The sequence below is a fragment of the Sphaerodactylus townsendi genome, linkage group LG07 (genome assembly GCF_021028975.2).
Source record: "Sphaerodactylus townsendi isolate TG3544 linkage group LG07, MPM_Stown_v2.3, whole genome shotgun sequence".
Lineage (NCBI taxonomy): Eukaryota > Metazoa > Chordata > Lepidosauria > Squamata > Sphaerodactylidae > Sphaerodactylus > Sphaerodactylus townsendi.
The window spans coordinates 76,280,583-76,300,032 of record NC_059431.1 but is presented as its reverse complement, the minus strand read 5'-3'; the positions used below and the strand labels follow the sequence as shown (position 1 = coordinate 76,300,032).

The following is a 19,450-nucleotide window of genomic DNA, read 5'->3' as shown; positions in this document are numbered from 1 at the left end:
CCTTCGACATTTTCCTCATTGATTGTTCAGAATTGCTATCACACATTTAAATCCTACAAATTATAACCAAGAATTTGAAGGTGACTTAAAAACTCCGCTGAACATCTCAAATGGCCTAGCTGCATGTTTTATTTGAGCTCACGTTTTCCTGGACTAGAGCCCACTTCTTCATATGCAACGAATTGGCTCACTACTTAAGAGGGAGAGAAGAGATTAAAAACAACCACCACCACCAAAACAGCGCCCGAAGGGCAAGAAATGCAGGAAGAATTGGGTGAAATATAATTATGTAAAACACAAGTTTAATTAAGAAAGGATATGTGAGAATAACAATGTTATTCTTTGAAGTACATCTGAAGTTCTACTTCTGCAACACACACCAATATGCCCTCCTGGAATTATAACCATGGAAAATACTGATGCAGACAACCGTTTTGGAAAGCATCTAGAAAGCAGTTGCCTTCATAATTATAGAATGCACTAGTCATAATGGAAAAACATTTGTTTCCTGCCATTTCAGTGGCTACCTTCTAGATGTTCAATAACCACATCTACACATCCAACAAAAATAAAACTAGTCAATCTCAATTATATGCTCTAGAAAAGGTGACATTAAAAAAAGTTACATCACATCAGGAAACAGCAAATCATTCCATACTGGGAAGAATTTTGTTTTTAAAAAACCCTAACATCAGCTTTGTAACCACATGGCATTTGAGACTAAGCTTTGATTAGTTCACCCAGTGGCGTAGGAGCAGCAGTGGCATAGGAGGTTAAGAGTTCGTGTATCTAATCTGGAGGAACAGGGTTTGATCTCCAGCTCTGCCGCCTGAGATATGGAGGCTTATCTGGGGAATTCAGATTAGCCTGGACACTCCCACACATGCCAGCTGGGTGACCTTGAGCTAGTCACAGCTTCTCCGAGCTCTCTCAGCCCCACCTACCTCACAGGGTGTTTGTTGTGAGGGGGGAAGGGCAAGGAGATTGTAAGCCCCTTTGAGTCTCCTACTGGAGAGAAAGGGAGGATATAAATCCAAACTCCTCCTCCTCCTCCCTTGGGGGGGGGGGAAGGAATGCAACATGCTATTTAATTATTTGATGTGATAGCTACTAGATATTTTATGTAGGGTTTTTTTTACATACTATTGAATTACATTAACTAGCATGCAGGTCAATACAGTAAGCAATGAACCAGTTCTAGCCATACATTTATTCTATACCTTTCCACCTCTCGATTTGAAAAAATAAAGGTTAGAGGCATTATCCTACTTCAGTGTGAACTGCTAGGAATCTTCTAATTGACAGTAAACCACACAAAGGGTTAGAGAGAAGTATTTACACCACTGACATGACAGGGTTACATTATTTACCCCATATACTGAGACCAGTACTTGCAAAGAACCATTTGAGAAGTCTTATGTTGCCTGTCCTGGATTTCTACCAAGAATCAGTTTTAGCCTTCTGGAAAAAGGATCTCTGTTGCCTTAAAGACACCCTGTAATAGGTATGCAATGAAAACATCTTACTATTCAGGGCATGGCGATGGGGTGGGGCTGGGAGGGATTTACCATCTGACTCTCTTCCACCTTCTACAAGATTCTGGTTTTTGTAGGTCTTTCCTAGAAATGGCAAAGGAATGGCTTGTATTCTCCTGTCAAAAGGAAAACTAACATACTGGCATACATCCATTTTATCATGCAATCTTTCAAATGCTCCATTTCATAACATATTGTAATAGCATTTTTAAAAATGTTCCTTAATAAATGTCTTGAGTCTTCAGTGACCAATTGTTCAAAAGTTGTATTCCTTTTCAACAGTTCAACTATTTATTCTCTCAATTTTGAGGCCATTTGATGATATAACAATGGAATATTATTTTCTTCATCTTTGATTATTTCCCAAGGTTTGGGGTTCGTTTTTACAGATTGTCCATCATGTTCCCATACGTTATATGCTCAATTTTCTTCATTGTGCTGTTATCACAGTGAAGGTCAACTGGAGATGTCAGTAAGTGAGGCTGGTGGATTTACTGTATTTCTGCATTGAAACCAGATTCTTAACGATCTCTCAAAATACATCTTCCATTGTGAGTTTGAATAGTTCTCAGTGACTTCTTAATCCATAGTTATGTATTCTATCCATAGTTATGTATTCTATCTTTAATGCCAATTGTTTCCAGTTTTACATTCCTTCGATTTGGATTAATAATCCAGTCCAACATCCAGACTAGTGTGCCAGATGGTTCAATTTAATGTTTGATACAGCTAAACCTTCATCTTGCAATATTTTAAATTTTACTCTAGGCTTTTTCCACTTCATATAAAATTTAGTGTACTCTTCCCTTTTAACAAGTCTTTTCACCTATATAAACTAGTAATGTTTGGAATAAAAACACAACTTTGGCAGAATATTCATAATTTGACTTTTCCCATATTTGAACATCTTCCTTGTTATTTGTATAAACTCTTAAATTATTACTTTGCCATAGTGATTGTCATTTTGCCCTGTAACAAATATTCCTAAATATTTTATTGGGTTTTTTTTTTACTAACGTATCCTGTTACCTTTCCTCTCTTCTATTTTAGTTGCTGATAATAACATGACCTTTGTCTTCTTTTTATTCTATTTATATCCAGAATAAGTTCTAAATTTATTTCTATTTATTTGTTCTATTGTATATTTCACACAAGTATTTTACTGCTGATACATCATCCACATAACTTCTTATTTTATATTCTTTATCTTTATTATTTCCAAAATCCTTATATCCTGTCTCATTTTCCTAGTTAGCATTTCCATTGCCAGAACAAAAAAAAATCATGATATTGGTCATCCTTGTCATGTTCCTTGTGCTATTTCTTTTTTTTTCAATTTAAGATCCATTTATTAAAATTCTAGCTTGCTGTTTTGTATAAATACTTTATATCCAGTTTAAAAATTTTGTTCTGCAATTCCTATTTTCTAAGACTGTCACTAGAAGTAAGATACGTTGTTAAATGCTGTTTTTGCTTCTCCTCTGTCGAGTATTCCGTTGCATTCAATAAATGTCTAATATTATCTTTCCTGAATTTGCCTGGGATGAATCGGATTTGATCTTCAAAAGTCAAGTGTCATCAATATGCAGATGACACTCAGCTAATTTCATCATTCAGGAGATGCTCCATGTGCTAGACGATTGCAGTTATGGGCTGGATGAAATAACAAACTGAGGCTGAGTCCAGACAAGATGGAGGTTCTATGTGTTCTGAGTTCCCAAGTCCATAAGATCACAGAGTACCTGGTTCTGGATGGAGTGCAAGATCTAGGGGTGCTTCTGGATTCATCACTGCCCTTTGAAGTTCAGGTGATGGCATTGCCACAAGGACTTTCCAACAGCTCAGTTTGGTTCATCAGTTCCTCACGTTTTTGGACAAAGGGGATCTGGCCACAGTACTACATGCTCTGGTAACCTCTTGACTGGACTGATGGAATGCACTCTACATGGAGCTGCCCTTGAAGATGGTCCAGAAGCTGGAGCTGGTGCAGCATGCGGAAGTTAGGCTGCTAGCCAGTGCATCTGGCAGGGCACACATCACATCTGTCCTTAAGGAACTACACTGGCTCCCAATTTGCTCCAATTCAGGGTGTTGACATTGACACTCCAAGTTCAAAATGGCTTGAGCCCTGCCTACCGGATGCAGGTGCATTGCCCTTCTTGAATTTTTTAAGGCATGATCAATCTCTTGTATTGTTACTACTTGATTTAGAATTCTTCTTGCTCAGATGTAAATGTTTCCATTGGCACATGTTAAATATTTCTACACACCTTCCAAATCTGTAGTCTTTTTATAAATATTTTTTTTAAAAATATATTTGTTCATGTATTTTTTGCCTTACATCAACATTTTCTTTCTTAATGCCAGGTATCCCTTTTTTCTCTTGTTTTAGTTGGCCCGATGTTGACACATTCGAAATGTCTTTGAAACTTTTCTGTTTCTTCTAGTTCCAACAAATCAAATCAATCCATAAAATCTCTCTTGTATTTCTGTTTTCCTCATGTAATGATAATGCAGTATTTAGTCTTCATTTTTACTTCTTGTTTCAATTTCTCCTTCGGTAAAAATTCGCTTTCCCAACTTGTATAATTCAATTTTTTAATATCCATGTCTATTCTTGAATTATCATGGCATAGTAGTATACAATGGGTATCTGTGTTAATCTATCTGTAGTAATGGAAAAGAGCAGGAGTCCAGAGCACCTTAAAAATTTACAAAATTTCTGGCAAAGTATAAGGTTTTGTGAGTCACAGTTCACTTCTTCAGACACAGCTAGAATGATACAGCTTAGTAGCTATTCTATAGTAGCATAGTACATATATGATGATGCTTAAAAGCAGATACTTTTTTCCGCTTGAGTGTGAAGGACTTATTCTCTAAAAAAAAAAGACACATCTCAACATAAACAGATATTCTAACAGAACATCACAGTCCTGCCCCCTGCAACTCTGTTATAGTATTGACACTCCTGCAATTTATGTGTTTCAGAATTATTTGATCTATTTGTTTATTCTGCCACTTTGAACTTGGAATTCTATCACTATAGTCTGAAACAGCAGTCCCAAATACAGTTCCAGAACATTTATATACCTTATCCATCACCAAAAACATTAAGGAGCTTTATAACAACAATTCAAAAACTTTTAAGCCATGTCAACTATAAATTGAAAACAGAATTAAAGGGAACAGGGTGAAAGAGCAGAAATAAAATTTAAAAGCTCAAGTTACTAAAAATATTATAACCAAAACGGCAAGGAAACCATAGAACTAAAAAGCTAAACAAAAAACCCAACTTCATAAAATTAAATCAAACATCTGCATTATAAAGTTCTTGCCTGATTTCTAAGTGTAGGCACATAAAGGCCCCAGAGGACAATCTTAAGGCTCAGCCAGGCTCACATAGTCCCTTGGCCACCAGCACCTCAAACTAAGTCTGGTGACCAAAAGGCATTCAAAATTAAGTTCCTTCAGTATCAGAACATGTTGCCTATTATAAACCTGGTTAGCAGTTTTGCTGATGCATTTTGAATTTATTGCAGTTAGACCAATGTTGGAGAACCTTTTTGAGATCAAGTGCCCAATTTTGTAACCCAAAACCCACTTATTTATCGCGAAGTGCCAACACGGCACTTTAACCTGAATACTGAGGTCTTAGTCCTGCGTGCACCCGCTGCTCTGCCCTGTGCTGCTCCAGCGCCTCCACCCCTGCCCCACCTGTTCGAGCAGAGGCCAGCCTGCTCTAGCCTCCAGCAAGTCCTGCGTGCACCATTCTGTGCCTCTCTAGCATCTCCGCCTCCTCTGCCGCCCCCCCCCTCGGGCAACAGCCACCCGGAGCACAGGCACCAGGCCTGCCAGCCGAGTCCTCCCTGCTCGCCGCGGGGTGTCGTGCCCAGCGGCCCAGGCCAGCCTAGGTGTGTGTGTGTGGAAGGGTTATTTTCTGCCCCCCCACATGATGAACTCTGTGTACGCGTGCCCACAGAGAGGACTATGAGTGCCACCTCTGGCACTCGTGCCATAGGTTCGCCACCACTGAGTTAGACAGTCCCCATACAAAACACACTTAACCAGGAAGTGACACAAGCATGAATAAACTGTAGCTACATCTTGCATATCAAGGAATGCAGTTGGAAAGCCACCCAAAAATTAGTTAAAGGGATTGTGCAGTGCACTGCAAATGACAACTGAATACACATTTGAAGCAGAGGTTGTACTAACACTCTCTAATCCTTGAATCTGCTTAAGAAAGTTTGTAACTCAATCCAGAACAGATTGATAATTTTCCAAATGGTACTTTTCAGCCCAAATGAGTGTACTGCTTTATATTCAGAGTATCACTGTCTCCAGGAATCATTTCTAAACATCCATTGTCACTTACTCCTTGGAAAAAGGCTTACATGTCATCTGCATATCAATAGCATTTTAACAAGAAATCTCTGGATAAGCTCCAGAGTGCCATACCAACTGCTAAGCTTTCCAGCCAACAGTTTGAGATAGATGGTATCAAAAGCAATCGACATCCAGGAGAATCAACATGGACTCATGGTCCCCCCCCCTTTGCAAACACCATGTTAGCAGGATGATCAAAGGCCTATAGCCAGATTGAAAACACTGGTATGTAGAATTGTGCCAATAGCTACATCGTGCCCCCCAAAAGAATATTTGCAATGAGTCAATATTTGTTGCAATCTTCAGGGTCCAAGTCTTTGAGAGGTGTAACTTCCTTCTTCAAAGTAGATCAAGATTCTCCCCTCTTAGTGGAGCACTCACTACTCCCCAGGAAGTCCTTCATAGATCAATTTTAAAAACTCAGTGAAGGCGGGTGTCAAATATACAGCTGGCAAGCCACATTATTCAAGCTGTTTGCTCATATCCTTGGAACACAACTGAAAGTCATTTAAGTACAGACCTTTTGATGAGTCTGTGCCTAAGCAGAACAGATGCTTTCCATTCTACAGTAATACGATACAGGCAAACAGGCAGAAGGCCAATGACGCCAAACAATAACAATAAGGGCCCAAGAGTCACAGTAGATACTTAGACATCTAACTTACAGAAATGTATACATTTTTTTCTTACTCTCTATACAAACTAGCATTTACTGCATGCAGTTAAGCAAGACAATAATAACAATTAATAGCATCCTATTCCTTTTTGGACAGGAAGGTTTGCTGTGACCAGCTTCTTTCCATTTCTAGGAAAAAGAATCTGACGTTATAGCAATTTTTTTAAAAAAAATAGCCTTTAGGCCTGTATACTTTTAATTGCTAATTTGCTTTTCTTTTCTGGAAGCTACTTATCCCAACTACATCCTTGGCTTGCATATGTTAGGTACTTGATCATCTTAGAAAATAGCTTTGCAGTAGGATTTTAAAATGGCAGTTTTTTCATTCAAATCACAATATTTTTCACGGTAGGAATCCGTTCACTGTATTGAAACATAATGATAAACTGTGGACATTTTAATTAAGCAGTTACTTCTAGTTATAGCCATGCTTCAGTGATGCTTAGTTACTACACAATATTACTCTAGCCAGAGAAAATTAACTTTTGTCAGATACTAGTATAAACCAAGCATATGTCTGTTCATTTAAATATTTCACAAGCGCATCGCCAGATAAACACATGGACAGCATTAAAGATACTTGAAATGCTACTACTTGTATTCTTGAATCTGAAATCACTAAATATAGATCATAGGCTTCAATTAGTAACATACTTGTTGCACATGACAATGTCATTCACCTCAGATAGTCACCTCAGACATCAAAGAACATTCTCTTCATTAAAGTAGCAAATCTTACTAGTGATCTCGTAAGCACTAAGAATGTTAAGTACACACTGATTTGGACAGCAACAGGTCTAAGATGACTTAATTTGCAGAAGAATTTATCCTCAACTGTACAACAGTGGCTACCGTAACAGTTTTCAAATTCCTGTTTTAATTGTTTTCTTTCAAAGATCTGCATCTACCTACAGTAGCTGTATAGCACAAGTTGGTTTACAAACTAATTGAACATCATATTCAAGTAACTACTTGAGGACAGCAGCAAGTCTGGTTCAGGAATAGCATTTAAAGAAACAGCTTACAGAAATTCCAGCATAGAAATAACTATGTCAACGCAATGATGATCCATAAGAAAAAGTAAAAAAACCAAACAAACCAGTTTTTCTTTTTTTAAAAGCTGTTATTTGTGCCACTTCCATCTGGTAAGGTAGTCATTTGCATTCTTGCTGTCAGGCTTTGGTTATCTGAATACATGTTCATCCACTGATGCTTGGCACCCCTCCCCTCCAAAAACTTCAATTAAAAACAGATAAACCCAAAAATTAGAAACCAAATACAATCCTAATTAGTTTCACACTTTTCCTACCACACAAAACAGAACCCAGGTTATCTAATAAGCCATCACAAAAGGAACTATATTCCTCTGTACATGATTTTATTATTTACATAATACAATATCGCATAGATGCTGGGTAGCATGATTATGTGCAGTACATAAATATGAACTATCTGTACACATTTGTATTTCTAATAACTCAACCAAGGACAAAATTTAAAGCAAAAAACCTGATGCTTTTAATGAAGAAACTAAGACTGAACACTGCAATCAAAGTCAGAAGTAGTGCCTTGTGTATACACAACTATTTACAGATGAGAACAGGCATTACCACTACACTAGTCTAAACTGTATTTGTTTATATAAAAACACAAGTTTCATACATCACAAAAAACCTTCCATTATAACACAGAAGTGATATTACCAGACAAGCATCAGTGAAGTATACTGCCTTTTCTAGAGTTGTTATTGTACAATGCTGTAGATAATGCAGCCCATGCAATACACCCAAGAACACTACAGTCCTACACCCAAATACTATTAAAATGATAAAGCAGCCCTCAGAGTGGTTCCAGGTACCACTTAGTCTACAGCAGCCATATTGGGTATGATTCTTCCATGCAAAATGGTGCAATCTCACTACATCTGAAAACTATAAAAATTAGGAACTAAGATTCTCTTGAACCCAGAACACATTCAACATAAAATGTATATGAAAAATTAAAAGCTTGAATATATTTGCAACCTAGGTTCATCAGATGCATGTTACTTGACAGAGCTGCTGTAGTTAAGTTTATAAAAAACCATACGTAGCCTTTTGCTTGTAAACTGTAAAACAAAGTCTTACGGTGTTGTGCTACACAATTTAGCTACACACAAGTAAAAAGCAGACACGGGGGTTTTTTGTAGACTAGTTCATCAAGTTCTGAAAATAAATTTTCAATTCTGGAAGCCAGTTTAATAGTTAAACAATTTTCATCAGTTCCAAGGATTTCACCCTTCCAAGATTTCTTGCTATTGTTTAGTAGGTGACCTTAAACTGCAGCTTATGGCACCTGAATAAGGATTCTCATTTAGAAAGTGGCTCTTCTGCAGCTCAGCTCCAAAACTATGAGTTGTAGAAATTAAAGAGGACGAAGTTTAACAAGTAGACTCATTTATCCTGGTGTACATTTAATCAAACAGGCATGTAGCACTATCCAAGAATGATATTCCTCAATTACATTCCCAAAAGGCAAACCTGCTGCAAACATGCAGATTTTATGCATCCGTTTGGCACATGTGAACTAGACAACTCTGTCCTTTGCATATGTCAGTTTTCCAGTGCAGGTCTTCAAATCATTTTTGGGGAGGGCATGTATACATCTTAAAGGGCTGTATCTATCCAAATCTGCCTGTAACACCCACAACATCCTAAAATATCAATCAATAAGACAGACTAAAGTAAAACTCGGGAGAACATCAAAGGAAAATGGCCATGCATCTGCTCTTTAATGTTTTCCTAGGGTATTTTAAAATAAAAAGAAAGGAAATCAGTCTTTTCACCAAGCAGGTTAGTTTATATTCTCTGGATTTTTTCAGCCACAACAACTGGATTCTCTTTCCTGATTTTCGCTGCAGCTTCTGCTTTGTAATCATATGGGCAGTTGTGCTTGTCAGAGTAACGGTGAAGTCCACAAAACAGATTTCCACATCGGCAGTCAAAACCTGTGCAAACAACAGAATAGTGTCACCTTGAGATACTGAAGTGAAGATACAATAGAGATCATTGGTCTAAACAAGCAAGTTAAAACTCCATGAAAAATAAGCACTTGCTATCTCTGATTTTCAAGCACTGAAAAAAGTTTATCATGCATGGAAAACATTAACTACCATAGACTGGATATGCGTGGATAATAGTGTCCAATGCACATACCTGTAAGACCAACCTTCTTTCTACACATAAAACATCTGTTCTTCTTTGGTTTGGGCATTTCAGGTGGTTTTTCTTCATTCTGAGATGCACTAGGTTGAGTAACTGTAGGGCTGGGTTGAGTTACAACTGTTTAAAACAAACCCCCGAGAGTTGATTAGAAGAGCCTTGTGCGGTTTAGTTAAAGTGTAATAAAAAACAAACTCCAAAAAGACAGCAATAACAAACACAGAGTTTTGTCCCTTTCTCTTGTCTATAGATTAAATATACCAATCTTGGGACTTAAATCAATTAATGTAAGAGGAGCTACATTCCTTAGGAAAACATCAAATTGCAATTGCTTTATAACTTCAAACACTCAAGGATGTCTTCGTTTATTTTATCAGCTCTAAAACAAGAATTACAATTTCATGGTTATAAGTATTCTGATTGAATCCTGCATTCACTGATTTTCCAGGCTTTCCTCTTTCTCCAGCATCTTTTTCTGACCCTACACTATTACTCCACACATGGTACCAATACCCCAGGAAATTTCATGTGCAGAGCTGTGGCAGTGATAACCATACACTGGGAAAGGGGCAAAATCATTTCACCTCGCCTGTTGCATGAGCACAATTCCAATGACATGGAAGAAGTAATTTCACCTGCTCCCCGCTGTAGCTTCCCAAGCAGCACGGCTATTATTCCAAACAGGTCCTGCAACTCTAAGGACAAACTTTTCCAGGGTTAGAAATGGCTGCTGGTGTGAGAGAAAGTAGGGAAAATTAGGGAGTCTTATAAGGACCCTGCATGGTCCTTGTGCTGGCTCTGGCCATACGACAGTAGCGTTAGAAGGAAACTAAGACACCACTCATTAATTTGAATCTTGAGAGGAAGACTGATTCCCAAACACTGGCTGTAGGCTGCTTATTCCATGGCTAGAAATAAACTGTTTGAGAAAACTGAAAGTGAAAGATGCTGACCTGGCATTTCATGGCTTCATAATGTTGCCATTTTTTTTAATGCTTCAACTACCTTGGATATAACTCTGCTTCCTAACAGTTAATGCAATTCTAAGGTGCTCAGGAAAAACAGAATAGGTACATCCTTCTTAATCACATTATCCTATCCTTGTTTTCACCTCCTTTTCATAATTTTCAGATAAGCTGCCACAGAACCACGCATGAGAAACTACCGTGACTTCTTATTTAGTTAATGGCGTTTTAAAGTCATTTTACTAGTAAACCCGCAAACCAAGTTAAGAAAAAATATATGTACTCTAAAGTGTTCACCTGATTTACAACATTGCCCATTTACTTAGAACAGGCTACACAGATGTTAGCAAAAGGTTCAACTGGCAACACATTAACTGACTGCTCTGGAGAATCAGGCTTTACAATACATAATGGATGCTGAAGCAACATCATTTTCATTAATTGAAATTATTCATACTTTCAAGACACCACAATATTGCCCTTTATTGTAACAGGTGAAGATGCCTTATACTGAATCAGACTACTGGCACATCTAGGTCAGTGCTGTCTGCTCAGACTGGCAACTGCTTTCCAGGTTCTCAGGTGGAGAGGTCTTTCACACTGGCTACTGCCTGGTCCTTTGTGACCGGAGATGCCAGGAACTGAACCCAAGACCTTCTGCATACAAAGCAGAGGCTCTTCCACTGAACCTCAGTCTTTCAAATTTCCTTCTATCTGAAGGTGGAAGGAAAAGGCAAACTATACATGAAGCTGTTTATCAGAAGTTCTCTGTTGTATATTTTTGAGGCAGCTTTTTACTTTATCCTAATTTCCCTGCGCCTCATACCCAAATCATCCACTTTGTAGAATTAATCTTTATGACACTGATAAAGCTTTAACTTTCCTAATGTTGAAGCAATATAATTTACCAAAAACAATTAAGACTTCAATAGTTTGTAACTCTTTTAAGTCTTAATATCTCATTTAAAGAAAAACTAAAGGAAGTTTAACAAGTTCCAATGGTTCCTTTGAATCCATCCTCATATATAGTTATTTCAAGTATGAAGCACTTTACGTTTACTAACTGAAAGTTAATACACATTATAGAACTGAAATAGTGGGTGAATTTCAACTCTGGATAGAAATACATCTCAAATCTTCACAAGTATTTCAAAAACATAACAAATATTCACAATGTGAGAAATGAATTTTGATTTAATATCTGCAAGATCTGGCCATAGCTTCAGATTCCTTATATTACTAGCCATTGGACATCACGGGACTGAAATATTCTTCGTGGATTTCATAAATATTGGGTTATTAGTATTCAATGCATTCATTAGTATTCAATGTACTACTGAGTGCACTAATGTACTAATTGATGAGGAACTGGCTAGTATATGAACAGTTCAGAGAAACTTTAAACTTAAGTGGTTGTTAAAATAGATTTATGGTCTTAATGCTAAAATCCAAAGGGGTGTTAATTTTTTTCTCCTTGTTTGTTAAAGATTAGGAGCTGCCAGGTCCCACTGAACTAACTGCACCTAAATTATTTTTGAAAAGCATACCTGGCTCAGTTGTCTCTGTTTTCGGAGTTACTTTCTCCTCTCGTGAAATGCTCATTTCTGTCATTTGCTGTGTTACAGGCAAGGCGGCAACAGGCACATTTCTGCTTGTATTCAGTGAAATGAGAGCAAATTTGTTAGTGCTGTTAGAAAGACTAACAACTTATAAAGCTAAAATTTTAAAACCTTTAACTTTTTTGAAAACTGTTACTGAGCTCATTAAGTTTGATGAAGCAAACTATGACACCTAAGTGGAAAATGTGGTACTTTTTAAGGTATTAGATTCATTCTGCCTTTGTAAAAGGCACAAACATGTTTTAACTGCTGAAATAGCCAATTCTGGCAGTTACTTCCTCTACTAACTTTAACATGAACCACTCTACTGCCATGTCAAATGTTTTCCTAGAACTATCTTTCAGTCTTAATGCATTATCACAGTATTGTTTTCCTTTTCTTGTTTTTACCTTGATTTGTCAGATGTGCTGCCAGCAGCACCTTCACAGTTGTTTAAACTAGTTTCTGCTCTCTGTACAGATGCAGAGTCTGAGGTAGGGCTGTTGGAACCACTTGATGATCCTGCACAACAGAAAGGGAGAATAAGTACACACAGAAAAAGGTATATGAAAAAAGGTATACTTATAAAATGTTAAAAATTACAAGTTGCTGCTGCACATTTTCCAGACTAATTGGCAGTACAATGAGAAAGACTAAGAACCAAAAATGGCTGAGCATTGGGAATGGTCATAATGCCTATGTCCACAGAAATATTTACTTCTCAAACATTACAGTATTTTCAACTAGCATTTATTTATTCATACCCTGCTTTTTCTTCCCAAAGGGCACCCAAACAAGTTACATCTTTTTCTCTTCTCAATGTTATCCTCTCAACAACCTGTGAGGTAGTTTAGGCTGAGAAAGACCACATGGTTCAAGGTCACCCAAAAAACTACAATACCAGAGGGAGGATCTGAACCGGATTCTCCCAGATCCCAGCTGGGAACTCTAACCACTACAACAATTGTATTTCACACTTTGCTTTAGGACATACCCATTGGACTGATTCGTCCACTGTTTTGTTGTCGTTGAAGGTGTTCTTTATAGCAGACTGAACACATTCCATTAGTTCTAGGATTCCCATAAAATCCACATCCTGTGCTACACAGCATGGGCCCTGGGGTCTGGTTGGTCTCCTGAGCCATCTCTATTCTGAAAAAGCAAATTAAAAATTGATTAAGGTCTAAAACATGATAGTATAATATTTTAATACTTGTGTTGCATAGTATCACTCTACATTAGGTGCAGACAAGCTAGAAGAGATCCCTAAGATAGAAATTCCTGAGATTTTTTTTGCTTTTAAGTTACAGCTGTCTGTCCAAGACTAGTGGAACCAAGAACTGTGCTTTATGAATCCCCTCATCCAGTCAGTCAATAAGAGAAGGAAACAGTAGGCTTGGAGTAAGGGGGAAATGGGGGCATTTTCTCAAAGCTCCATTATTTTGATGCTTTTAAGACAGAATGTATATGCCGACACTCATACAATTATTGGAGATGGGGTGTAAATTGGATGCATATTTGGGTGGAGAAGAAGCCTACCCAAGCTGCATTGCTTTCAATTGGATGTGCACCCAAATACTCTTAAAATATATGTACATTTGCCCACCAGATCAGAATGCTCATCAGATCCTCAACCAAGTATGCTTGTATTAACAGAACTGCAGAACACATAGGCAACTTCTGTACCCATCCAAATCAGGCTTGCAGTTCCTGTGCCAGCAAATAAGTAATAAGCAGGCAAAAGACTGCTTCTTGAATGTCTGTGATTAAAAAATCAAAAAGAGAAGTATCATCTGATCTTCCCCCAGTTATCTAAAGAAAGTTCGAAGTCACAGAACTAACAGGCTTATGAATATCTGTGAAATATAATTACCTAGACTTATCATTAGATAATTAGGCTGTAGTGTCTAGCAGCTACACCTAGGTTCCATAGATAAAATGATTTTTAACACACACAGCTCAGAATGAGTTTGGTCAATATTCTCAGATAAGTGAAATTTACTTGCAATACTTTCCAAACTCATACAGTCTTAAGCAAACTTGTGCAGTAAATCAAATACTCTAATTAAAACCATCAGGCAAACTCTTCAAGTATTCAGAATCAATTGCTATTTCTACACAACCGAAACAACTCAGCTCAGTAATGTCAGGAAGAACAGGCCTTTCTAAAAGATGCCTGCTTAACATATTCACTATCAGTAGCTACTCATTTTACAATAACTCATTAAAATGTATGACTATCAAAAGCAGGCCACACATATTTCACATGTTTGCAAAAGGCCCTGTATTTGTGCATACACCAAGAGCCAAAGTTTATATAGTGCTAAACACTTTGCCTTTCTTAAGCAATTAAACTAAGGCTGATTTGTAAAACTTGATACAGGATCCACAGGGCACTGCTTTAGCTGAATCACAACATAATATGGTCCCTTACAAAAAAGCCACATCTTCTAAAAAGGTTAGGACAACATACGTATACCAAGCAATTTTCAAAAATCTAAAGCTTAAACATTTTTAACAGGTAATTTTTATGCTAAATGTTTTGTCTGTGGATAGTCAGAGATTCTCCCCATTCACAAGAATATCAGCTGAGAACAGCTCTAAAAATTACCCTACTTCTAAACAAGGGAGTTTGCATTGGGTCCCATGCATAATAATGGCTCTCACTGTTCAAAAATGTTTACAGATCTTTAAAGATCTTAAGGTGGACATAACAGAAGATCTGCTCCATTTTCTAAAACTGTAGATGGACTTGTCCTACAGTGCCTTAATTAAAAAACCCTCTCCCACAGTCACCAATAAAAAACCATGAGTACACCAATGACCCTAAAAGTACTCTATTTTTTTAAAATGTTCATAATGTCAAGAGATAATTACTTTGAGGCAATTAAATCCTTGAGATATCACCACTGTCATTATGGAGAGAAATAAGTTCCTAAGAACACACATGAAATCTGCCTTTTACTGAATCAGATAATTGGTCCCATCAAGGTTTGCCCTGTCTAGCCAGACTGGCAGCAGCTCATAGAGTGCTTCTGCTGGGATCTTTCGTCGCAGGCTACCCAGTTCTTTCAACTAGAAGATGTCAGTGACAGAGCCACAAGGGCTTCTGCTGGCAAGCAGATGCTCTATCTCTTGAGCCTCGGCCCCTCCCCATCTGCAAAGGACTGTAGGAAGGAAAAGAACCATATTTCACTTTGTACAGAATTTTGCTTTCAGGTAGTTCTCCTATACTGATCAGAATGAAACTTCTCAAGCAACCTACCTCTCCTTTACATCTTTAGATTTCCAGTACACTAGCTTATAATACCATCACATGTGTGATGCTTGTTTTATTATTTCTCAGAAGCTAAGGTCACATGGGTGATTGCATTAGCTTCCGCTTGTCACAAGGCTGCAATGTGACAGGCTGAGCTAGAGGCTCAGACACAAAACCTCGTCAACAGGGGCCTCTGAAATCAGCTTCTATTTATATCGCAAAAGGCTGTCCAACTCTGCACAGTACCAGAACTGAAGCAGCAGAATACAAACCCATTCTGACAGAAAAATAGAAATGCTGATTAACATTACAGAATTAACACTATGAAAAGACAACAGTTGGGCTGCTAACCAAGTAAAATCTAACTATTTGCAGCCACTTTTAATTCCAGTCCCTATCACGAGTAGTAGAAACAGCAAAGGTTAGCTTAAGGCCTAGATGACTGCTGCTCTGCCACTCCTAAGCACAGATCATACATACTAGATGTTTTCCTAAAGTATCTATTTTGGTCTCAGCTGTCCTACACATATTTAAACAAAGGATGCCTTTGTTTTCACTTCATACCTTGGCGATACAGAACTGTTCAAACTCCATCAACATAGTACAAAAGTAATGATGGCATAACAGGAATATTGGTTCACAATAACTGTTATGAAATGCACTTAAGTGACCAAAAAGCTACAATAAAACACCAAAATTACTTACCTTTCCTTAATAGTGGATGTCAAGCATATTTCACAAGCAGCTAACATTCTCTTCCTCTTATATATACACACATATTCACAATTTTACACATACACTATCTATCTATCTATCTATCTATCTATCTATGTATCTATCGTATACCAACTGGACAAAAAAAACAAAAACAAAAATCTCAAGAGACTACTAAATCTATATAAACTGCTTCAATTATAGCATTAAAATGAACGAGTAACCTACACACTAGTTTAAATATTGTACTTTTAGAAGGCAAAAAGTAGGCCAGCTTAATGGAATTAAGATCTATGTTTATGAGAAGACAGTGATACAACTGCTTTCAACAGCAAATTCAAAACCTTCTGTGGAGACATGCCGATAAAACAGCAAAAAATTGACATTTCACACTGGCACAATCGAGAGACCAAGCAAGAGACTGAAACAAAGGAGAAGGCGCTGCCAACAGCTCAAAGCATGGGGGGAAGGGGAGGGGGCGAGAGGAAGAGAAAAGCCATCCTCACCAGAGCGCCAAGGACTCGGGGACATAAAAGGCGCTAAGGAAATAGGTTCAGAAAATGGCAGACGGTAATAATGATCGGGGCGGGCTCTGGTTGCAATACTGTTGGGGAGGGGAAGAGAAAGGAAAAAGAGGGAGACGGTCAAAGAGGAAGAGGAGGGGGGCCTGCTGGAACTGATTTCCTCCACTACCCCCCCCCCCACACACACACACAGCTGACGAACACATACGCTGAGGCCTACGGGGCCTCTTGAAAGAAACCACTGAGTCATGGCAAGGCCAATTCAGTTTGGGGAAAGCCGTACAGTGCCCCCACCTTCGGGTCAGCACAACGAAGCCTTCCCTCCCCCGGGCCATGTGAAGTGGACGACGACGACAGAAAAGGATCCCAGTCGGAGCAGAGGACAGGAGCTCCCTGTCTCGCCCCAAGTCTTTGTTTCCTTTCCTCTCCGTTTTAATTATTTTGCAACGGATCCCCTTCATGAAGCCTCGTTTCTCCCTCTTCAACGTACACAACCCAGCAACTGCGGAAAACAGTAATTACTGCCCCCACACACCCTCCCGCTGCCCTTTGTCTTTCTTTCTGTAGAGAAGAAGGCAAGGAGGAAACAGGCGCGTTCCCTCTCCGCCTATATCCTCATCAACAGCTCCGCCGGCCCACACAAAAGCCGGGACTCCATCGCTTCCACCAACCCGCGACTCTTCCCGCCATTGCTTGCACGAGGGGGAAGACCCCACAAGGGACATATCACCACCATCATCTCGAAATTATGAAGGGTGGCGACCGGCGAAAAAAACTGAAAGCAGTCTAAAGACTTACCCGCTCGTCCGGCTTCTATTTGCAGGGCAAAGGGGGTGAAGGAGGATAACGAAGAAGGAAAGAGGCAGGCGCGGCTCTCCCGGCTCTGGCGGGGGGGAGTCCCGGAGCTGCTGCTGCAGCCGCGGCCGCCGCTTCCTTCCTTTGTTCCAACAGCAGTGAGAGGAGGAGGAGGTGCTCGCGCACTGGGCCAGACCACGCCGCGGGAGGGGGAGGAAGGGGGTGAAGCGAAGGGGAAGATGGTTCCTTGCCGCGCGCGCGGGTAATAATGGCGGCGTCACTGCTGCTGCTGCCGCCACGAGTCTTCGGGGCCTGGTGGAATTAGGCGGCTTCTCGCGCGCGAACCGCCGCCTGGGTAGACTGCGAGCGCGCGCGCCGACCGAGACGCTGCGAGTGTGGCAGAGAGGCCCAGTGGCGCGGCAGGCGTGCACGCGCACGCTCACCCGCTCAACCCTGATAAGGGTTACTCACAACTGGCGGGAAAGGGGAGGGGCAGGAAGAAGGAAGGACAGCCCGATACGTCATCGTTTCGCTCCCCCTTCCCCTCACGGTGGGAAAGAGAACTCGGGGGAACGTTGGCAATGGTGACGGCGCAAGCGCGTGGCTCATAGTTAGAGTGATCGTCGACGTCACTTTCTCCCTCACTTCCCCGCCCTAACAAAGTACGAGCGAGGGAGGGGGAAGCAAATGCTGGCAGAGAGCATTGAAGGCAGGCAGGCGGGCGGGGGGGAGAAGAAGGAGGAGGGACGGGAGGAGGGAAGCCTGGACCCCTTCTCGACTGTGCGTTTTTCCTTCTGTTTATGCCTCACTTTCTTTCCCAGGCGAAAGTTAACTGGAAGGCTTGGTCAGACTAACTCTGTAATGTTTATTCAGATGTGCCTGTAGGTCTATCTTGGCTTTCGAGGAACGGGAACTTTTTTCGCCGCCACAGGGTCTTCTCAGCGCCATATACCGAGATGTGTTCCGGCGAAACTTGTTACGGTATAGTGATGGTATCCATAGGACTCCTGCTTAGCTTTGCTGAAAAACAGTATCACGGGCTACTGCTCTGGGATTATTTCAGATAAGGTCACATAAGCACTGACGTGAATTTTCAGGAAGCTGAATCGGTGTTTACTGGTTTTAATGAGGGTTGGACGTTCATAGGAAGCAGCTACCGTGTAACTTCTGAACATAGAAGCTGTACACATTACCTCGGAAATATGCAAAATCCCATGTTTGTGCTGTTCATCTGTGTTATTCATGGTGTGCAGAAAATGGCTCCCTTTCAAGTTTATTCTTCATTTAAATTTTATTCTGTGCCAGCCAGGTCTTCAGAGAGAAAGATTTTCGTAGGCCTCAAACTATTGTATTTATCAGAAGTTGAATGTTATGAATAATGCTCACAAGGATTCATTTTCCATTTTAAAGTAGATAGCATCTTATTTGCTCTTATTATTCCACTGTAATACTGTTATTCTCGTTTGGGTGCTGTGTGGTTTCCGGGCTGTATGGCCGTGTTCTAGTAGCATCCTCTCCTGACGTTTCACCTGCATCTGTGGCTGGCATCTTCAGATCCTCTGAAGATGCCAGCCACAGATGCAGGCGAAACGTCAGGAGAGAATGCTGCTAGAACACAGCCATACAGCCCGGAAACCACACAGCACCCAAGTGATTCTGGCCGTGAAAGCCTTCGACAATACACTGTTATTCTCCTTTGCAAATTTGGAGTTATGACTGATTTAATTGGAATCAGAAATCATGTAACATTTTTCTATCTGTATGTGGCCGACACTACTTCAGTCTCTGTAAAGGTTCC

General features: G+C 39.7%; 1 protein-coding gene across 2 annotated transcripts; it reads right to left on the bottom strand.

Annotated features, from left to right (window-relative positions):
- Nucleotides 1–7,954: 7,954 nt before the first annotated feature.
- ZFAND5 (zinc finger AN1-type containing 5) lies at nucleotides 7,955–18,122 on the bottom strand. Of its 2 annotated transcripts, none has more exons than XM_048503536.1 (6): nucleotides 17,656–18,122; nucleotides 13,355–13,512; nucleotides 12,771–12,882; nucleotides 12,310–12,413; nucleotides 9,792–9,917; nucleotides 7,955–9,583 (listed from the first exon to the last, which is right to left on the bottom strand). In XM_048503536.1, the coding sequence occupies exons 2-6, from the start codon at nucleotides 13,503–13,505 to the stop codon at nucleotides 9,435–9,437; spliced, it is 642 nt and encodes a 213-aa protein (XP_048359493.1). In that variant the 5' UTR covers nucleotides 13,506–13,512; nucleotides 17,656–18,122; the 3' UTR covers nucleotides 7,955–9,434. The 2 variants fall into 2 exon arrangements, with proteins under 2 accessions (XP_048359493.1, XP_048359494.1); XM_048503537.1 differs by having other exon boundaries at nucleotides 12,310–12,410; nucleotides 17,656–18,119.
- Nucleotides 18,123–19,450: the final 1,328 nt, after the last annotated feature.